Genomic DNA, 20367 nt, shown 5'->3' on the forward strand with positions numbered 1-20367 from the left:
GGCGGCTGGAACAAGCTGCATTATGGGTATTCTCTGCTCCGCAGGCAGGAGAGTGAGCGTTAGAGCAGCCCTGAGGCTGCTCTGATTTGCACTGAGAGCCTTGCAAAGCTACAAAGGGTGTTTGGCCCCCTCCTTCCCGTCTCCAACCCCCTCCTGCATGCAGGGTGGGAGCCGGGAGGGACTGAGAATCAATGGTTAAGGGGGCAGAGGCAGTGCCCATGCCGGGCAGCGAGGGATCTGGGCACCTTGAGGTCGAAGTGGGCGATGTGCCGCCCGTGCATGTAGGCGACGCCCTGCAGGATCTGCTGCAGGAACTCAATGGCCTCCGCCTCCGTCAGCGTCTCCTTCTCGGCAATGAAGTCAAAGAGCTCCCCACCACGGATCCTGAGAGCGGAGAGGGAGAACAGGTGAGGCCTAGAGATATCAGAGGGCCCAATCCTGCTCCGACTTACGGCAGGGCCCGGGGAGTGGCTGGAGCCACGCTGGCCTGGGGGGGAGGGGCAGGGACAGCAGCAAGCTCATGCTAGAGCTCCATTGCACCCTGGCATTGCAGGATGTTAAAGCCCTGACATAGGTGGGGTCAGTACCACATCCCTCCTGGGGAAACTGAGGCACAGAGAGGGGAGTGGTTTGTCCTGGGGTCACGGAGCAGGACAGGACAGCGTCGGGAATAGAACCCAGGCGTTCTTAAACCGGTGCACAACCCACCTGACCAAGCTGCCCCAATTCCACGCTGCAGTTCCTGCCATTACAGCAGCCACGTACCTCCTCAGAGGTGGCTGCATTTCAGAGCAGGGCGAGTGCTTCCCTGCTCAATGCTGCTGTTAATCAGCTGCAGTGCTCCACCTAAGAAGTGGCTGCATTTCAGTGCGGGCAGGAACGTGACCCCTGTACAGCCGTCGTGTAGAAGCCTTCTAGACAGGAGGTGCTATCCGGGCAGATTGTCATTCCATACACACAAGGCAGACGGATACGAGCGTACAGACGGACAAACAGGCATGAATCACGTAGGGTCCTGGTTGCCTTGTGCAGTCACAAGGGGTGTGTGAAAGGTTACCACTACCCAGAGCGCTCAGGGCCAGGAACCCACAGCTCCATTGTGCCAGAGGACCCTACGGTGCTGCGTGCGGGGCGGATCTAAGCAACCTCGGGCCATCTGGGGCTTTGAAACTCATCACAAACACCTCGACTCACCCACGGGGCCCTGGCACAGAGCTCAGAGCCCAGGTATGACACGCTTGGGGACTAGAGCAGCTGTTTCAAGTCAGGTGAAGAGTGGGAGCTAGTGGTTAGAGCCGTGGGGACCTGCAGCCAGGACTCCCGGGTTCTATCCCCATCTCGGGAGGGGGGAGAGTGATGTATAGGGGTTAGAGCAGAGACCGGGATCCAGGACTCCTGGGTTCTTTCCCAGCTGTGCCAATGAATGACCTTGGTGAAAGTCTTGTCTGTTTCTCTATGCCTCAGTTTCCCCATGGGTGCAATGGGGGGATGATCCCCCAGCAGGGAGGGGGCAAGGCGCTATAAACACAGAGCATTATTACAGTGGGGTGAGGGGGAGCCCACGTGCCCTGCCCCCCCTCCCACTCACAGCTCCAGGATCAGCACCATCTCGGCCTTGCTGGCAAAGAGGTCGTGCAAGCGCAGGATGTTGGGGTGCTCCAGCTGCTGCAGGATGCTGACCTCCCGCTCCACCTGCTCGCGGTCCAGCCCCAGCCGGCTCCCCTTGCACTTGCGCATCTTCACGAACTTGGCGGCGTAGAGAGTCCCTGAGCTCCGCTTCCGGCAGCGCTTCACCACCCCGAAGTGCCCGCTGCGGGGACAAGATGGAGAGACACCCTGGTGAGCGGGGGCAGGAGCTGGGCAGTGGACCTCAGAACGGGTAAGTAGTTCCTCCTCCCCCAGCCAGCACTCCCCTCCCAGAGCAGGAATAGAACCCAGGAGTCCTGACTCCCCGCCCCCTCCCCCCACTCCCTCCTCAGAGCTGGGTACAGAACCCAGGAGTCCTGACTCCCCTCCCCCCACTCCCTCCTCAGAGCTGGGAACAGAACCCAGGAGTCCTGACTCCCCGCCCCCTCCCCCCACGCCCTCCTCAGAGCTGGGAACAGAACCCAGGAGTCCTGACTCCCCGCCCCCTCCCCCCACTCCCTCCTCAGAGTTCTGATCCCCAGGTCCCTGCTCTAACCCCTAGACCCCACTGTCTCAGACGCAGCAGCCAATGAACTACTGAGACGTCAGCAATTGTGTTTTCACCAAAGTGATGAAAAAAATGTGCAAAGGGGAAGAAGCCCATTGCACACTCGGATTTAGACCAGCCTGGCCTGACAGAGCAGGGGCCCGGCCGGACACTGCCTGACGCCCGGCACAGCCTTGCCGGGGGCGGGATCTGGCTCCGGCTCCGTGACATGGGACCTCTACAAGGCGTGAGCCATAAAACTCCCTCCTGCGAGGAATGTACGTTCAGCATCCGGAGAGCCCTGGCGTTCCCCGAGCGCGGCCGCGCACGCAGCCCGCCGTGAAATCTACAGCTCCATAAACGCCCGGCCTTCCCGGTGTATCGCATCGCTCCGTTTCCCCTGGCCGTGCCAGCCACGCTAACCGTTCCGCCGAGGCTTGGCCTGCGACACGCGCTCCCAGCCGCAGGCTAATGCCATCCAGATGTCGGCGGAGGGGTGTGGGGGGCAGATGCAAGCTCTGACATGGTCTATTGGAGGTAGCATGATCCATGCACAGGAGCAGGCGGCAGAACTCCTGGGTTCTAGTCCCAGCTAGGGAAGGGAGTGCTGCCGGGGGGGTCAGAGCTCTTAGGAGTCCCCCCTCCCCAGCTTTGGGAGGGAGTGCAGTGGGTCTAGCACAGAGAAGTGGGAGCCAGGACTCCTGGGTTCTATTCCCAGTGAGGGGGGGAGCCAGGACTCCTGGGTTCTATTTGCAGCCGTGAGAGGGACGGAAGGAGAGCCTAGTGGTTAGAGAAGGTGCTTTAGGCAGTTGCTGGTGCTGGACCCTTGTGAGGCCGTTTGACCCTTTAGCTGCTCGGCTTGCAGAGGAACCCGTCTAGAGGAGGCCCAAAGGGAAAGTCGGAGCCTAGGAGCCAGCAGGCCCCGAGCTGGGTGGGGAGATGGTGAGAAAAAGCTGGGGGGAGGGGGGTTTCCTGTGGGGGCGGATCTGTGACAAGGGCAGGAGGGAGGTGAAGAGGAGTTTCCTGCTGTGGTTGTTCCGCTCCAAGCTGGGGGGAGAGACCCCGTCCTTAGCACCCTCGCTCTGCGTGCGCGAGAGACGCACACGTCCGCAGGAAGAAAGACGGAGCTACCTGAGCTCCCCCCCCAAACCCGTCGAGCCCCGTCCAGCTCCCAGGCTGCACCTCCCACCCCCCCCACACACACACCCCGCAACAGGGCGCGTGTGCAAAGGATTCTGGGTCGCGCTGGACCAAGAACCAGCCTGGACGCAGCGTGACGACCTGGCCTGCGGCCCCTCACCTGCCCAGCTTCTCCAGCAGCTCGTAGAGCTCCTCCACGTTGCCGGGTCTGAACGTGGCCATGGCGGTGGGGCTCAGCCGCTCCGTCACAAAGACCTCATCGTCCTCGGGCCAGCTGGTCTCCTGCGGAAGGCAGAGGGAAGAGACTGAATGCAACCCCCCGGCTTAGCCAGCAGGACCATGGCTCCCCGGGGCAGCTGCTCACTGCAGGAGGAGCCCCTCCTTTAGCTCCGGGGGTAGAGACCCCTGTACTTGCTGCAGAAGGTCACCAGTTCAATCCACACCGAGCCACGAGCGGTTACAGAGTCCCGGGGCAGTTCTCTTGCCCTGGCTGTGTGTTTAAGGCACAGCAGGCTGACAGCCAGGACTCCTGGGTACTGCCCCTGCCTGGGGAACGGGAGTGGGTCTATTTAGTTCAAGCAAAGAGGAGGAGGAGCCAGGACTCCTGCATTCTACTGCCAGATTTGGGACAGAGAAACTGGCTGAGAACCAGGACTCCTGGGTTCTATCCCTGGTTCCAGGAACGGGGTGGGGTCTAGTTAGTTAAAGCAAAGGAGAGGGGAGCCAGGACTCCTGGGTTCTTTCCTGGCTCTGCTACTGACTCCCCGCATACCACTGGGCAAATCACTTCCCTTCCCCCTACCCCACTCCCCCATGGGAAGGGGGTTACTGGCAGCAGGGGGTCTCCTGGCTGAAGCTCTTTGGGACCCATGGATGGGAGGGGGCAAAGCCCCCATTACCAAGGTTAACATCAACCCTGCCACGGTCACCGTGGGGGCCCCACGCCTTTAAGGTACCCCGAGGAACCGCAGGGTTTTCCCGCCCTGCATTGCTACAGTAACACAACAGGTTCACAGGCGGGGTCACTGCGTCACACGGATCATGCCTGGGGAATAACAGAGCTGGGGAGAGGGGCTCAGCTGTGATCCCTGAGAGGAGCCTCCTCTGGCAGGCCTGCATTCCCACACGCCATCCTCTGCCGCCCGGCTTCGGCCGGCTCGCCTCTGTCCATGCCGGCACGCTGCAGCATCTTCCATCCAAACGGGGCGTCAAAGACCCAGAGCTCTGAGGAGCTAGAAGAATTCCCCACACAGTGAGGGACGTTAGAAAGCGCTGTCAGTTAGCGCACGCGGGTACCTCCAGGCTACGCTCCCCCCAGGACTTAGGATAGGGCAGCGCTGTGCTCTCTACCGGCAAATAGCGACTCTTCAGCGGTAACCAGTAGATGGGGTGGTTGCAGTGCAGCTACTTCTGGGGTGGGGCGCAACAGCTGTTGAACAGCACATCACACTGCTGCGCAGGGATCATTCACCTGCCACTGAAAAGCGACCAGCTCTGGGGGGAGTCGTGGCAAAACCGCTCACTGGAACACTGCACTAGAATCATTCCCTTAGCACCAAAACGCAGCCAGCTCTGGGGTGAGGCACAACGGCACGAGAAGAATTGTGTCCCCACCTCACTTTCTAGGAGAGCTCACTCAACTCCTGGCCTCTCTGTCGAGGCTGCCGACCTGGAGTCAGTTAGTGCCCCATGCAATCGGCAGGAGCAACTAAACAGAGAAGAGCAGCCCAGGCCACCCTGCTGCCCTCCGAGGGTCACAGCTTGGAAGTCAGTGACCCCACGCGACGGTCCGTGTCGGCGAGGAGGCTGAGCTGCGGTTAGAAACTTGCCCTTTACTTTGGGTCAATTTCCAGCCACTCGTTCTGCCGCCACCTGGCAGATTAAAGAACCTTCTTCTACCAGCTGCCTTCTGCCCTGCCTCGTTCCAGACCCCGGACCGCCCAGCTCTCACCTGGACACAAAGCCATGCCCGTTAATCCCTGTTTATAGAACAGCACAGCACTATCCACCAGGTCCCTGCCCCTTAGCAGCGGGTCCACAGAGGGGTGACCGGGGAGCTGGGCTGCAGGGACTGAAGGAAAGTTGATAGAAGCGACAGGCAGCCAAGAGAGGCTGGTCCAGCAGCTAAGCAAGTAAGCAGGGGCTGGGGTGACCTGGGTTCAACTCCTTACTCTGCCACAGACTCTGTGTGTGGCCTTGGCTGAGTCACTTAGCTGTTGTGCCTCAGTTTCCCCACCTATACACTGGGTACAGTTGTCCTGCCTCAAGAATATATATGTTACTGGTTGGGAGGTGCTCAAATGCTGCAGTAATGGGCCCAGATAAGTATGTCAGATACATTTAAAAACAATTTAAAAAAAAAAAAAAAAGGGCAAGATTAACCTGTGGAACTTGCTGCCACAGGATATTCCTGGGTCCCAGAGCTCTGCAGGACTGACTGGTTTCTGGCAGAGAGCTGTTCCCAGGAGACCCCACCACTCCCCCGCCATCCCCAGACGGGAAAACAGAGGGGGGGAAAGCTCAGCTGAACAGCCAGAACAGGGTTGCGGAGCATCATGCACCCAAGCCAGGACCCCCGGCCCCTCAATGACCTGAGGAGAGAGCAGATCCCAGCCACCAATCACCAGGGTCAACTCTCACCTTGACAGTGTCGGAGGGGCTCCCGGCCCCACCATTGGCAAGGCCCACGGCCCCACCATCCTCAGCCATCGGCAGCAAAGACAAACGAAGGGCCCGGGTGAGCTGGGAAGAGACGTGGTGCTGAGGATGGGGCAGGGCCCTGCCGTCATGGGCTGAGCCTGGCCGTGAGCAGCGGCGCTTAGAGTCACCTGCCAGAGAAAAGCAGAACGTGGGGCTGCGGATACCCCCCAATCCTGACCCACAGGCCCCACCAGCCCTGATGTCCCCCCAGCTCTAACGCCCCTTAACCCCGCCCTTCCGTCCAAGCCCTGAACACACACACACACGCATAGCTCTGCCGATGCCCCTCAGTCCTGACCCAGCCCTGAACACGCACCACCAAATAAGCCCCCGCCTGGGTCCACGTCTCCAGCAGAGGCCACAGAAACTCATTTCACCTGTGACCTTCCCTCCCAATCCGGAGGGCCGGGTGCCCTTTAACCCTTCGCTGCCCCTGCTCCTCTCCAGCCCCCCGGGCTACGGAGGGGGCCCGACCGCGGGGACGCAGAAGGACGCCCGCCGAGACAAGCCAGAGACTCGAGGCACAACGAGGCGGCCGGAAAGCAAAGCCCGGGGAGACCCTGGAGAGCGATTACAAGGGAGATTACTCTGCCGGGTCACCGCTGAGCTGCCGAGGGATTTACAGCGTTACGGTCAGCGGGGGAGAAGGAATTAAAATCCCTGGGGGGGGGCGGAGGGGGGGGCGGCTCCCCCTCTGCACCCTCGGATCTTCCAATGGGATCACTTCTCCTCTGACTTATCGCTGCCCGGAGCTCAGTGGGGCCGGAGTGTCAGCTGCATTAAAGCCCCTTTTCCAACTTCCTGGAGGGGAAAATCACCAGCCTGAAGGCCCAGGGAAGCTGCTGGAGGGGCCTGGCCGAATGGAGGTGCTGACGGAGGGGAAGGAATCAGCCCGAGGTGTGTGGGAGCTGCTAAGGTTCATCGGGCGGGGGGAGGGGCCCTGAGTTAGTCCATGCAGCCTGGACAAAGGCCCAAACGACATCAATGGGGCTTTGTGGACCAGCTTGCAGGATCGGGGCCTTCATCGCTACACCCCCCCGGGCCTGAGCCTCAGTGTCACCAAGGCTCTGCCCAGGCCGCCCTGGCAGCAGAAGGGGGCCAGAGACTCCTGCTGTGCAGGGGCTCCCCAGGCAGCATGGAGCTGGCTGAAGGATCCTGCTCCCAGCCCTACTGCACTGCACTATGGGCATCCTCTGCTTCCCAGGGCCCCTAGGGGGCAGGGCATAAGCTAGAGCAGCCCCAAGGCTGCGCTAAATGGCCCCAAGAGCTGGGAAGGGCCCGCACAGCCTGAGAATACAGAGAGCACAAAGCCCTTAATCCCCACCCCAAGCGCAGGAACAGAGGATCAGCCCCCAACCCCGGGCGGTCGTTCCCCCGGCTCACCCATTGCCTGGGGTGCCTGCAGCACCGACCCCAGAGAAGTCACCCCCTGTGCAGTTTTGGTGACAGCAATTACAGTTTTGTTTTGAATCTCTCGCTGGTGAAGCCCCAAAGGCCCCCAGTGAGGTGAATCACAGCTCCTGCTGGGGGAGGGTCGGGGGGGGGGGGGATGATGTTTGTAAACCGGACGAGCCAGCGTCTCCGGATTGATTTTTAATTAGATTTCCTCCCCTGAAATTACAAGCCAGCAGGTCTCAAATATCTTCCAGATCAGCTGGACAATAAACTGAAATCGAACACCAGACACCAAGTATCCAAGCTCCACTCCTCCGTGGGGCCTGCCAGAGGATCCCGTCCCTAATGCCTCCTGAATCCCAGAGCCGGGGAGATAGGACAGAGACACAGGGAACCAGGCACGTTTGGGAGGAAACAGACGACGGCCTGTTTGCCTGTGCCCCAGAGATCACAACGCTAGATGCCCTGCCACCCCCACAGCCCCCTACCGCACATGCTAATTACAGCCCCCACATCCAGGCCACTCAGGCACCTTTCCCACGTGACCGGCTACCTCCTGGCATTGCGACCTCGAACCAGCTGATGGCCAACCTTCCTCTCCGGATGGCAAACAGACAGGACTCCTGGGTTCCATTCCCAGCTCTGAAGGGGAGTGGGGTCTAGTGGTTAGAGATGGGGTGGGGGCAGGGCTGCGAGTCAGGACTCCTAGGTTTTATTCCCAACTCGATTAATGACAGTCTGGGGGAGTCCCTTTCCCTCCTGGTTCAGTTTCCCCATCTCTGTAAGGGTGGGGTAACAATGTTCCACCCTGTAGAGGGGTTGTGAAGCTAAACTCCCTGACGTTAACAGAGCTTGGACGCTCTGGTGACAGGCCCATGAATCCGGTGTGTCAGCAAAACAGTCAGGCAGCTGAGGCCTGCGGGCCCCACACCCAGCCCTCGCTCCATTGACACTGGTGACAAAACCTCCCGGCGCCTCGTTAAACTTCTCCAAACACCTCGGCAGTGTCTGTGTTACCCAGGCGCCAATGACGGGCCAGGGACCCACAGCCGGCAGACAGCCCCACAGCTGAGTCCGGCAGCTATGGGACCCTTCCCCCCGCCCCAGGGGATGGGGGCAAGCAAACCCCAGGGTTCCCTCCCCTTCATCCAGCAGCGCAGGCTCGTGGCGACAGAGCCGGACAGGGAGTTGCGGCTTGTCTACATCTGAAATGCTGCAGAGCTTCAGTCTAGATGCTACCCACACCGACAGGAGGGGTTCTCCCATCAGCGTAGATCTCCCAAGAGGTGGGGCGGCGGAAGAATTCTCCCGCTGACCTGGGAATGTCTACACCAGGGGCTGGTCAGTTTGACTGCACCGCTCGGGGGCATGGATTTTTCACAACATAGTTAAGCCCACTTAATTTTCTAGCATAGACCAGGCCTTCGTTAGCAGCCCTTGCGGCTTTTATCATCTGCTGTGGTCCAGTGAAGCAGACAATGGGCTGGGACTCAGGAGAGCAGGGTTCTATTACCCACCTCCGACACTGACCTCCTGGGTGACCTCAGGCAAGTCACTTGCCATCTCCGTGCCTTGTTTCCCCCCCATCTGGAGAACAGGGTGCTGAGACTGGCTTGGTGCTTTGGAGAGCTATGCAAACAAAGCCGCTATCCAGAGCCAAGTGTTATCTGCCCCCTGCAGCAGTTCAACTGCTTGTTCAGCAACGCTGGATCCAAGGCACTTGGATCGGAGCCTCCTCTTCTTACACTGGGGTAAATCAGGATTAGCTCCCCTGAAATTAACTGGGGTTAAAGCAGCATAAGGAAGGGCAGGTTCTATCCAACCCCCAGCCTAGCTGCAAAACCTGTTTGGCCCCAGACGCCGCTCACCCGCCAGGTCTCCTATCCAAACCTGGGCCCAGCTACGCAAAAGTGTTCGGACACAAGAAGCGAAAACCCTCCGGGCAATAGCGGAGGAGCGGCTCTGCTGTAGGTAAGGCCGAGAATCACTTACCGTTTAACTGCCGGTTTTAATACGTGCTCTTAAATTCACACGCTGACTTGAATGGTCTTCAACCTCACTGTGCCTCATAGGGGCCTGGGGAAGGATCAGTGGCCCAAATGTTTGAGCAAGGGGTTCCCGACAGAGAGCCCTCCCCCACACCACCACCACCACAAAAAAGCACATGATATCAAAATGCTACGGTTCTCTTAACCCCGGAACCAGGGCCGCCCAGAGGATTCAGGGGGCCTGGGGCAAAGCAGGGGAGCTGTGGCTCTTGTACTCACCCAGCGGCGGTCCGGGTCTTCGGCAGCATTTCGGTGGCAGGGGGCCCTTCAGTCGCTCTGCGTCTTCGGCAGCAGTGAAGGGCCCCCCGCCACCAAAATGCCACCAAAGACCCAGACCGCCACCAGGCCAGGGCTCGCAGGGCCCCACTTGCCCCCCTCCCGTGCGGCCCTGCCTGGAACACAAGTGCTTTGTGGCTAGCAATCACCAATCCAGAAAGTGAAACTGACCAGAGGAAGTGAAACTGACCGGCACTGCCCACACAGAGTGAAATGAAAACGTTAGAGTCTCATTGTTCTTCTCGGTCTGATAAGTTCAGGCCTTATCAGCATCACCAACAGCAGCATCTGCCTCCTAAATCTACTTGAACGGATGGGTAGGGAAGAAATGGACAAAAGACCCCAGTGATTTATGGGGGAAACGATCACTGCATCTGTCATATATGTGATTCCACCCACTGTTGTCCACCAGAGCTTCCTGGTAATGCTGGGGACAGAACTTGGATCCTCCTGATCCAAAAGCATAGATTCATAGACTCTAGGACTGGAAGGGACCTCGAGAGGTCATCGAGTCCAGTCCCCTGCCCTCATGGCAGGACCAAATACTGTCTAGACCATCCCGGATAGACATTTCTCTAACCTACTCTTAAATATCTCCAGAGATGGAGATTCCACAACCTCCCTAGGCAATTTATTCCAGTGTTTAACCACCCTGACAGTTAGGAACTTTTTCCTAATGTCCAACCGTGCATGGGCCACTGCACTAAAGGAGGATCCCTGCTAGCTGTCTAGTGCTTATGACACTCCGCTGAGCAGTTCAGATGCCATTCAGCAGAGGGCAGAAAGCTCAATAGTTGTTCAGAGGGGTCACCCACCCCACTCTGGGGCACCCTCTAGCACTGATTCAGAGGGGAGAAGGCACGTATACCACGTGGTGACACTCACAGCCGTCTCCCACCCAAGAACTGACCAGCCAACACCTGCTTAGCTGAACAGTCCTGAGATGACCACATCCAGAGACAGGACAGATGCAAGAACAAAAGGTGCTGCCCTGTGCTGGCCGATCAGCGTCTCCGCTGGGTAGTGCCAGTCCCCTCGGCTCTCAGACACAGCTGCGCCAGCGCTCCCAGAGGGCGACACGTTTGGCTGCTCCACGGCCCCTGCTTAATTGGCATCAGCCTGCGTCCTCTCTAGGGAAAGGCAGGGTCAGGTTTCTCCCACAGAGACTTGCCCAAATGCTGTCTAGGAGCCTGGTCAAAGAACAATCCTCATAATACCCAGCTCTTGCGCAGTGCTCCTCATCAGCAGATCTCTCAGCACTTTACAAAGGACGGGGATTATCCCCAGTTTATAGATGGGGAAACTGAGGCACAGAGCGGGCACGCGACTAGTCACCCAGCAGACCAGTGGCAGAGCTGGGGTAAAGCCCAGGCCTCCTGAGTCCAGCCCAGTGCGTGACCCAGGGGAAGCCAGTTTCAGTTTTGTCCTTGTCTCCACTTCCTAAGCAACATTCAAAAGTGCCCAAGTTATTTTAGACTGGTAATTGCTCTAGGGGCTGCAGGAAAGTTCACCAGTGAGATGGGGTGACCACACAGTGATGGATGGCTCCAGGCACCACGTAGCTGGGTAACTATGCCTGCATCTGCGTGTTACAAACCCAGCCGTGCCAGAGGACTTGGAACAAAAACTGACCTTGCAGCATAAAACAGAGGTCTCAGCCTGGCACGGGGCGGGGGGAGGAGTCCAAGGTCTTAATGCAATTTGTAAGACATGGCAAGAGCCAATCTACACTGCAAAACAAAATTAGTTCCCCCAGAACTGTTGCAGCTGGGGTCCAGATGGACCCTCTCCGAGGTCACCGTGAAAAGTGACAGAAGCCAAGAAGCCAGCCCTCTGGATCACTGCAAGCAGAATTATAAAGGGACAGCCCAGCAGAGGTTTGTTTCATATTGAAAAGAACCACCAGATATCAACAATACAGATGCTTCGGGGCACGAGCCACCAGGGGCAGTCAGGAAGAAATCTCTCTTCTTACAACACAGCACCGCACAATCGCGCGCCATCTGCAGAGAGTTACACCTGCCCCAGGCGCACCCACTCACTTCTAGAGAGGGGATACGAGGCTAGGCAGAACGTCCGAGCGGCCTGAGTGCGCAGACCACACGCAGACACTGGGCCCAGGGACAACGATAGCTTTGACAGGGAGAATTGTTCATTGGAAACATTTCCCCACCTCAGTGAAACCCGGTTTTGGGGGGGGGGGTTGGGTCTCCAAACAGGACTCCAGGAAACATGCATCTTTGATGACATGGAGGAGAGGGGGTTAGTTAAAAACCAACACAATTTCCAGCCAAACCCACAAAAATGTTGGGTTATGGGCTGAAATTTTATAGTTTTTTTTTCCCCACAACATTTGCTCCATTTTTTGACAAAACAAAAAACAGACCAGCCAACCCCCCAATGTAGATGACAAAACCTTTTCTGTTTTCATCTCATTTTTTTCTTGGGAACACAAAACCTGATCCCCCAGTCAGCTCTAAGTCTCCTCTCACCCTAGCTCTGCCTCCCCCCCCGATATCTGAGCTCCTCACAATCTGTATCTATCCCCCCAGCACTGCTGCGAGGCAGGGCCATGTCACTAGCCCCATGGTACAGATGGGGAAACTGAGGAGCTAAGTGACATGTCCAAGGTCGAACACAGAGTCTGTGGCAGAGGTGGGAATTGACCCTCTAATGTCACAGCCCCAGGCCCCCCCACACACTAACCACTAGGCCATCCTTCCTCTGCTTTGCTCTGCCTCCCAGCCCTGCTCTGTCCTTGCATCGGGGAGGTGCCTCGACCAACAATCTGGGCACAACAGATGCCCTGGGATCAATTATGTCACAGCTCCAAGGGGTGGGACCCTGCTCCCTGGAGCCCTGCTCGGAGCTGAGCTTCCTGCCTTATGGGACCATGTGCAACTGCCCCGTACCCGAGCACTGCGGGTGGGAACAGCACAGGATGGTGCTTGAGCGGGAAGATGCCAAGCAGGGATACATCTGCATGGGGACCTGTAGGAGAGCGGTGCTGTGGTTGGGGGGTGGCAGGGTCTTGGATCAATGGATATGAGCTAATTGGGGAATCCTCTGTCGTCATCCCCCCATTCCCCTCACCTCCGTAACACACCCACACTCACACCGTATCACTAGATCACACACAGCCCAGCGCTGATCTATAAACACTTTCCCCAAGCAACCCCCCCGCCTCTGTGTGTTCCCCTGTGCAACACACGCTCCTCCTTCCCCTGCGCCTCCAGGCCGCAGCAAAGATTAGAGACAACTTTCCCCAGTGACACACAACGCTCCCCGCGCACAACAGCACAAAGTGTTACACACACACCCCTGCAAGTTCTGCATACACACAACACACACCCCTTCCCCAGCCTACACACAATGCTTCCAGCACACACCACACATCCCTCCCTACGATGTGCCCACCCCTGCAAGTTCTGTATACACACAACACACCACATCCCTCCCTACGATGTGCCCACCCCTGCAAGTTCTGTATACACACAACACACACCACCATAGATTATACACAACCCGCTTCCCAGCAGGCACCCACGCCACCACAAATTCTAGACACAACACACACCCCTTCCCCAGCCTACACACAATGCTCCCAGTACACAATACACACCTCTCTCTACTGTGTGCGCACCACTGCAAATTCTGTAGACACACAACACCGTAAAGAATATACAATCCGCTTCCCGGCATGCACCCACCACTGCAAATTCTAGATACAAAACACACACCCTTGAGCAGCACACACACAATGCTGCAAAGTTCATATTCCCCAGCATAGTTTATATACAACCCGCTTCCCAGCCTGCACCCACCCCGGCCAATTCTATCGACACAACACCACGCACCTCTTCCGCATCATACACACAACGCTGCAAAGATCTCACACACACCCCTTCCGCATCATGCACACCACACTCCAACACACAACACTACAATCCCTTCTATGGGCACACCCCTTCCTGGCACACGCACCCCTGCAGCGCTACACCACACACACACTTACACAGCTGCTGGAACTAGGGGGGCAGGGGGGAGCTGCCACCCCCCTGGCCGGAGGCGGTTTCCATCCTAGGCAGGGTTTGCAGTTCGTGTCCATGGCTCACAGCACCTCCCCACACACACATACACATCGTGCAGGGCGCGGGGACACACACACACACACACACACAGTTATGCAACACGGGCTACGTTGCAACCGACCCACACACACCCCCGCCCCTTTGCGCGCCTGAGGCTGGATCGGACGGACGCACAGACATTTGCAGGACCCCCTCCCCGGTCCCAGCCAGGCCCTGGGCCCCCACCCACCTGTCCGGGGCAGGATCCCGCCGGGGCCCCCTTAAAGCCCTGCCATGGCCCGGCAGGGAGCCTGGACAAAGTGCTCCCCACGCAGCGAGGCGCAAAACTCCTGGGAGGGGAGGGGGGGAGTTTTGGCTGCCTGCCCCCTCCCGCCCCGGCTCCCGGCGCACCTGCAGCCCAAGGCTGCCGCTCACCTAACGCCTGGGGGCGGGGGGGGGGAGGGTGAAGCCCCAAAGAGGGAGGTGGAGCCGCAGCGAGGGATCCTCTGAAAATTGTCACTCCCAGTCTGGAGCGTGAAAATCCTGCCCGGGGAGGGGGGGTCCTGGCTGGCCAGCCCTCCCTGCACAAGGACAGCCGCCCCCCCCCCGGGCCTGACCCCGAGGGACCCCCCTCACACACACACACACTTTTAGGGGAGCTCACACCCTGGCCAGCCACTGGGAGTGTAAGTTTTTAATACAGGATCAATGAGGCAGCTGATCTGCCCAGAACCGGCTGGGCTGGAGGGAAGGGCTGGTGCTGGGCAGATTCCAGTCCTAGTAGAACAGAAACCAGAGACACCCCCCACGGCAGCCCTGCTGCGCTCGGGGCTGTACGGACAGATGGGGTGACGCACTCCTGGCCCCAAGAGCTTCGAGGCGAGACAGAGAGAGAACACGTGGGAGGGTGAACTCAGGGGACAGGACAGGCCCAGGGTCAGGTCACTCCAGCTCTCCTGAGGGTCACGGGAAGGGGGACCCTAGCCACTAGTCCCCATTGCCTCTCCCCTAGAGCGACCTAGGGCCAGAAGTGGGAATGACTCTCGGATCCTCCCCACCCCCAGTTCCACCGCGCACCCAAGGAGGGCTCAGCCTGGAAGCTACTTGTCTGTTCTGTGTTTGTACTGCACCTAGCGCCAGTTGGGGGGAGGGGAGAGTGAACTTAGGGTTAAATCTGGGGGGGGGGCTGGACCGGGGCAGGAAGAGCCCTTAAGATTCTTCCCCCCTCCCCAAGCTACAAAGCAGACCCCTCTCCTAGGACCACTGCAGAGCCAGTGACAGCCTCCGATCCTCTGCCCTCTCCAGGAACTGGTCCCAACAGGGCAGGGAGCCCCGATGCTGGATCATGGCCCAGCTATTCAACCATGGGGGAGATATGAGAAGAGCAGGAGACCCCAAAACTCCTCCCTGGACCCCAATCTGCTCCCCCTACACAACACGACCCCACCACCCCAAATCCCCTTCTCAACAACGTCCCTCACACGCCTGGGATCGGCCCTTTGCAAGGCACCAAGACAAACACAGGTGCTTTGGGATCCATGGGGCAGCCGCCTGGCCGCCTGGCTGCCAGCCCCCTATGGAGAGAGGCCCCCACCTTGCAGGGGGGGGGTGGACAAGAGGCAGGAGCGTTGCATCGATCAGGATCCTGTCCAAAGCTGCTGGGGAGTGGGGAGCCCCCCGGGACAGGAGAAAGGCCGGGGCTGATAACTCGGGTCAGGGTCAGAGGAGCTCCTGCAGGGAGAGCTGAGTTCGAGGGGCAGGGTGCTTAGGCTGAGGTCCATGTTACGCATGGGGCGTCTGGACACCCGCTCTCAGAGGCAGGGGCGAGACGCAGGCCGGGCCCCGGGAGCCTTGGCTGTCTCTACACACCTCCCAGCACAGCTCCCCCCGCCCGGGCCTCCGCGCTCACTTCCCCTTCCGAGGGCTGGAGGCCACCGGCAGGACTTCTGTATTCTCTAGTTCCCGGTTCCTGCTCCCCACTCCCCTGCCTGGCTCTCTCAGGGGGGGGGGGGGGGGGGGGGGACCTGCAAGGCCGGCTTGAGGTTAGATTAGTGCAATTTGGAGTAACCCTAATGCAGCCAGCTCTGGATTCTCCACTGCCTGTAATACCCCCTCCGGCATTCACACCCCCTACTGACCCAGCCAGGAATTGCAGCAGGTTATTAGTGTGGGCTGCCCTGTCCCGCACCGAGCAACACACCTTCAGTCTAGGGCGCTTATCCGAGGCTCAGGCAAACAACAAGGCAAGAAAGAACCAACAGCAAGTTACTACGAGAGGCTCCGAGAGACCAGAGCGGCTGGCTCCATCTCACCACCCCCACAACCATTTCTGATGCTTGGTCAGAGCCCGGTGAACCAACAAGTCTTCAGTTCAGCGGCCCATTCGGAAAAGCCTGGTTTTCAACCACCCAAACCGAGTGTTTTTGGTTTAGTTTAGAGGAGGGAGGGGTTTTTTTTTTAAATAGGTTTAATGTTTTTTTTAAATCAAGGTGAAGGTAAATTTCTGACTCGCCGTGAACCCGTTTCGATGTGTCTCATTTCCCACCCCACCCCCCACCCCAGCCGAAACTATTTAGCACATTCGGCCCAACTTTCCCCCGGCTCCGTTCTCGGTTCCTCCCGAGCTCCGAAAGAAAAGAGGAAAGATCCCACGTACAAAAGGAAAACAGAGAATGAGCTTTCTTAAAGCGTATCCTTCCCCCGCCGCTCTGCTGGCTCTGGCTCTTGTCTGCATGAGGCAGCACGAGCTAGAGCACGGGTTCCTCACACTGGGGGCTGGGACCCTTCAGGGGGTCATGAGGTGTCAGCCTCCACCCCAAATCCTGCTTTGCCTCCAGCCTTTATAATGGTGTTAAATATGTAAAGAAGTGTTTTTCGTGTATGGCGGGGGGGTCGCACTCAGAGGCTTGCTGCAGGGCCGCCCAGAGGGGGGGACAAGAGGGGCAATTTGCCCCAGGCCCCGAGCCCCACGGGGGCCCCCACCAGAGTTTTTCGGAGCCCCTGGAGCAGGGTCCTTCACTCGTTCCGGGGTGCCCGGCAAACTCTTGTGCGGCCGGGCGCAGGAGCTTCTGACACTCCCGGTCTTCGCCGGCGGGGGATCCTTCCGCTCCGGGGCGGAAGGACCCCCCGCTGGCGAATTACCGCCGAAGACGGAGCGGGACCCGCCGCCGAAGTTCAGCCCGGTCTTCAGCGGTAATTCGGCGGCGGGGGGCCCTTCCGTTCCTGGACCCGCCGCCGAAGTGCCCCGAAGACCCGCGGCGGGGCCCCCCGCCGCCGAATTACCGCCGAAGACCAGGCTGCGCCGCGCGGGTCCGGCCGCGGTAATTCGGCGGCGGGGCGGCCCCGCCGCGGGTCTTCGGGGCACTTCGGCGGCGGCTCCAGGAATGGAAGGGCCCCCCGCCGCCGAAGACCCCGGGCCCCCGGAATCCTCTGGGCGGCCCTGGCTTGCTGTGGGAAAGGGGTCACCAGTACGGAAGTTTGAGAACCACTGAGCTAGTGGGTAGAGCAGAGGATTCCTGGGTTCTGTCCCTGGCCCTACCCCTGACTTGCTGTATGACCCTGGGCCAGAGCGATTGTTTCAATTCCGGAAGCACCTAGAGGGCTCTGTCCCCTAGGCCACCCCTGCCCTGCTGAGCACACACAAGGCCCTGGGTAAACAGCAAGTTCAAGGTAGTTCAGCTGCCTGTTCAAGGGCGGGGTCTTCCCCCAACAGGAAAAAACAACGCCTGGCTGATTGCCAGCCAAATTCCCCGGGCATGGAGCTGAGCAAAAGCCCCGAGATCCCGGGTAGCACACGACCCTTGTCGGCAGGCGCCGAACCGCTAAATGCTAAGAATGCAGCCCTGGCCTTTCCTCCAGGCAGGGCTTGTGGTGCAGGCGGGATTGATGGCCTGTTTTATCTCAAGTGAAAAGGACACGGTGGCCCGGATCCACAACTGGTGCAAATCAGCATCGCCCTACTGACATCAAAGGGCCCAATTCTCGTCTGTCAGCTGGCGGCATGAATTCCAGTGACACTCACTTCGAGACCGCGTTGCTCTGCCAGAGAGGGGCAAAGGGGTCCCAGCACAAACCAGAATCGGCTTGAGGAGCTGCGTTGTTTGCACTAGCTGAGGATCCGGCCCCATGACTCCAGAAGAGGAAGAAGAGATGAAAAGGGGAATCTGTGGGTGCAGGGATGGGGAAACATGCCAGAAACACGGGGGCGGGGAGGAGGGGGGAACAGGTCTCTGACAAAGGACTAGGTGCTAGAGGCTTCAGCAGCAGGAGCTGAAACGCTGCATTGACTCTCGCAGGGCTTCCCAAACACTAACCAAGTCCTTTTGGGGTCCATCAGATTTAGCCTCATTTTTCCAGATGGGGGAAACTGAGGCACAGAGCGGGGAAGGGACTTGCCGAAGGTCGCCCAGCGGGCCAGTGGCAGAGCTGGGACCAGACCACAGGTCGCCTGACTCCCAGCCTGGCCCCTGCAGCATCTGGGCCATGTTCCTCCATTCTCTGATCAGCTGCATCCCCCAGCCCAGGCTCCCAGCCCCTGCCCAGAGCAGAACGAAAGACTAAAGAGAAGATGCTCATTCTGCCGCAGGGATTTCACTACCAGCCCCGTTGCAGCAGGGGGCTTAGCAGGAGCATCCAGATATGGCAGAATGAGGAGAGCTTTGGTCCTGGGACCTGGTTCTCCCAAGGCAGGGGGTGCAGGAATGTGGGGGCGCAGGCTGGCCTGGAGAAGCCTGGAATAGCAGCTGGGAGTCAGGACTGAGGGGCATTGACAGAGCGGTGGAGGTGAGCCCAGGGTGGGATAGCAGGGGGCTGTGGATCAGCACTGAGGAGCATTAGAGGAGCTGCTGGGAACATCCAGATTTTCCAGAACTGTCCCTTTAAGCCTGAATACAAGGGACAGTCCCTTGATTAAGGGGGTGGGGAGGTGGCCCTAGGCTATATTTACTGACATGAAAATATGTTGCAGTTGCTAAATTCCAGACATTGTTTGTGCTTTAGTGGGATGAAACTTTGATGGGAAGATCTTGGCAACAGTGCTCCAGGCTGCCGAGCCCTCTGCCAGGGGATACAGATAATACACTCCAGTTATCTGACTCGGGGCTAGGAGCTGGGATCCCAGCTGGCTGGTAGAGGCCATGCTGCACTGCCCAGTTCCCTGACTGGCCCCAGACTGGTGTTGGTGTCCTGCCCAGAAGGGAGACAACATGGCTAGGGCAACAGATCAGAACCCAGGCATCCTGCTTCCTAAACTCAACTGTGGGAGGAGAGGAGTGTGCTCCAGTGGTTAGAGCAGGAGACTGGCCGACTTCTGGGTTATAGTCGCAGCTCAGGGAGGGGAGCAGGGGCGGCTCCAGGCCCCAGCACGCCAAGCACGTGCTTGGGGCGGCATGCCGCGGGGGGCGCTCTGCCGGTCGCCGGGAGGGCGGCAGGCGGCTCCAGTGGACCTCCCGCAGGCATCCCTGCGGAGGGTCCGCTGGTCCCACGGGTTTGGTGGAGCAGCCGCAGGCATGCCTGTGGGAGGTCCACCAGAACCGCGGGACCAGCGGACCCTCTGCAGGCACGTCTGCAGGAGGTCCACCGGAGCCGCAGGACCGGCGACCGGCAGAGCGCCCCCCGTGGCGTGCTCTGGACATCTGGAGTCAGGACATCTGGGTTCTATTCCTGGCTCCATTTGACCCTGGCCAAGTCACTTGCCCTCTCTGGCCTCAGTTTCCCCTATATAAAAGGGGGTTAATAACACTCCCGGGGGGTTCAGAGCATGAATGGGGGCACAGAGACCACAGCCAAAGGAAACCTGCATCACTTGAATGTGAACTTTCAGCAGGCTTGTTTCTGAGGCAGGAGAGGGATCTTTGAACCTAAAACCGAAGGGGTTCCGCCCTCCTCTCCCTCCCTGAAACCAGATCACCAAATATGGCACAGTCCTGCTGCCTTTACTAATAAATATCTACCCTCATTCGTCCCAGCCTCTGCTCTGTCCCTGCACCTCCAACCTGCTCTTGAGTGGAGCATGAATTAAATGACAGAGCTAGGGGAGTGTTACTGTCCCCAGTCTAACGTTAGGGAAACTGAGGAACGAGACGATCAGGGACGCAACCCCGTGCTCTGGGCGGCCCTAAGCCTCTGACTGCCAGAAGCTGGGACTGGACAACAGGAGATGGATCACTCGCTAATTGTCCTGTTCCGTTCATTCCCTCTGAAGGATCTGGCACTGTTGGAAGACAGGACACTGGGCTAGATGGACCTTTGTTCTGACCAAGCATGGCCATTCTTATGATCCAGAGGCAAGCTCCAGATAACTGCCGTGGGTTCGTGATGCTTGCAGAAGGATGGGGGAAGGAGGGAGGGAGCTGGCAGTTTTTTCACTGCCTGGGCTGAGAGTGTCTTGCCGGTGGCGTGCGGTGCTGCTGTAATAATCCACAGGAATTCCATTAGGGAACCAGCCAGAAGGGAGGGGAGGCATGCAGAGTGGCTAAGAGCCTGAGCCGTACCCTCGGTTAAGCTTGAAATAGTTCAGCTGTTCCCGAGGAGCAAAAAATACAAACAGACCTTCCAGCCCGTCCAG

General features: G+C 58.9%; 1 protein-coding gene across 8 annotated transcripts in view; it reads right to left on the reverse strand.

The window, feature by feature from the left end:
- LOC120390373 (death-associated protein kinase 2-like) overlaps positions 1 to 20367 on the reverse strand; it is a 30551-nt gene that overhangs the window by 7229 nt on the left and 2955 nt on the right. Inside the window, exons 2-6 of one of the 8 annotated variants that reach the window (XM_039512999.1) lie at positions 5954 to 6141; positions 4359 to 4545; positions 3474 to 3595; positions 1589 to 1810; positions 246 to 384 (exon numbers count right to left, since the gene is read on the reverse strand). In XM_039512999.1, the coding sequence (XP_039368933.1) occupies positions 246 to 384; positions 1589 to 1810; positions 3474 to 3535 (423 nt within the window). In that variant the 5' untranslated portion in view covers positions 3536 to 3595; positions 4359 to 4545; positions 5954 to 6141. Of the gene's footprint in view, positions 1 to 245; positions 385 to 1588; positions 1811 to 3473; positions 3596 to 4358; positions 4546 to 5953; positions 6142 to 7961; positions 7987 to 9400; positions 9421 to 13747; positions 13999 to 14052; positions 14206 to 20367 lie in introns of those variants that run through there. The other 7 variants (XM_039512995.1, XM_039512994.1, XM_039512997.1 and 4 more) reach the window with 7 other exon arrangements.

This window comes from Mauremys reevesii, linkage group 24, assembly GCF_016161935.1.
Source record: "Mauremys reevesii isolate NIE-2019 linkage group 24, ASM1616193v1, whole genome shotgun sequence".
In the NCBI taxonomy this organism is placed as follows: Eukaryota; Metazoa; Chordata; order Testudines; family Geoemydidae; genus Mauremys; species Mauremys reevesii.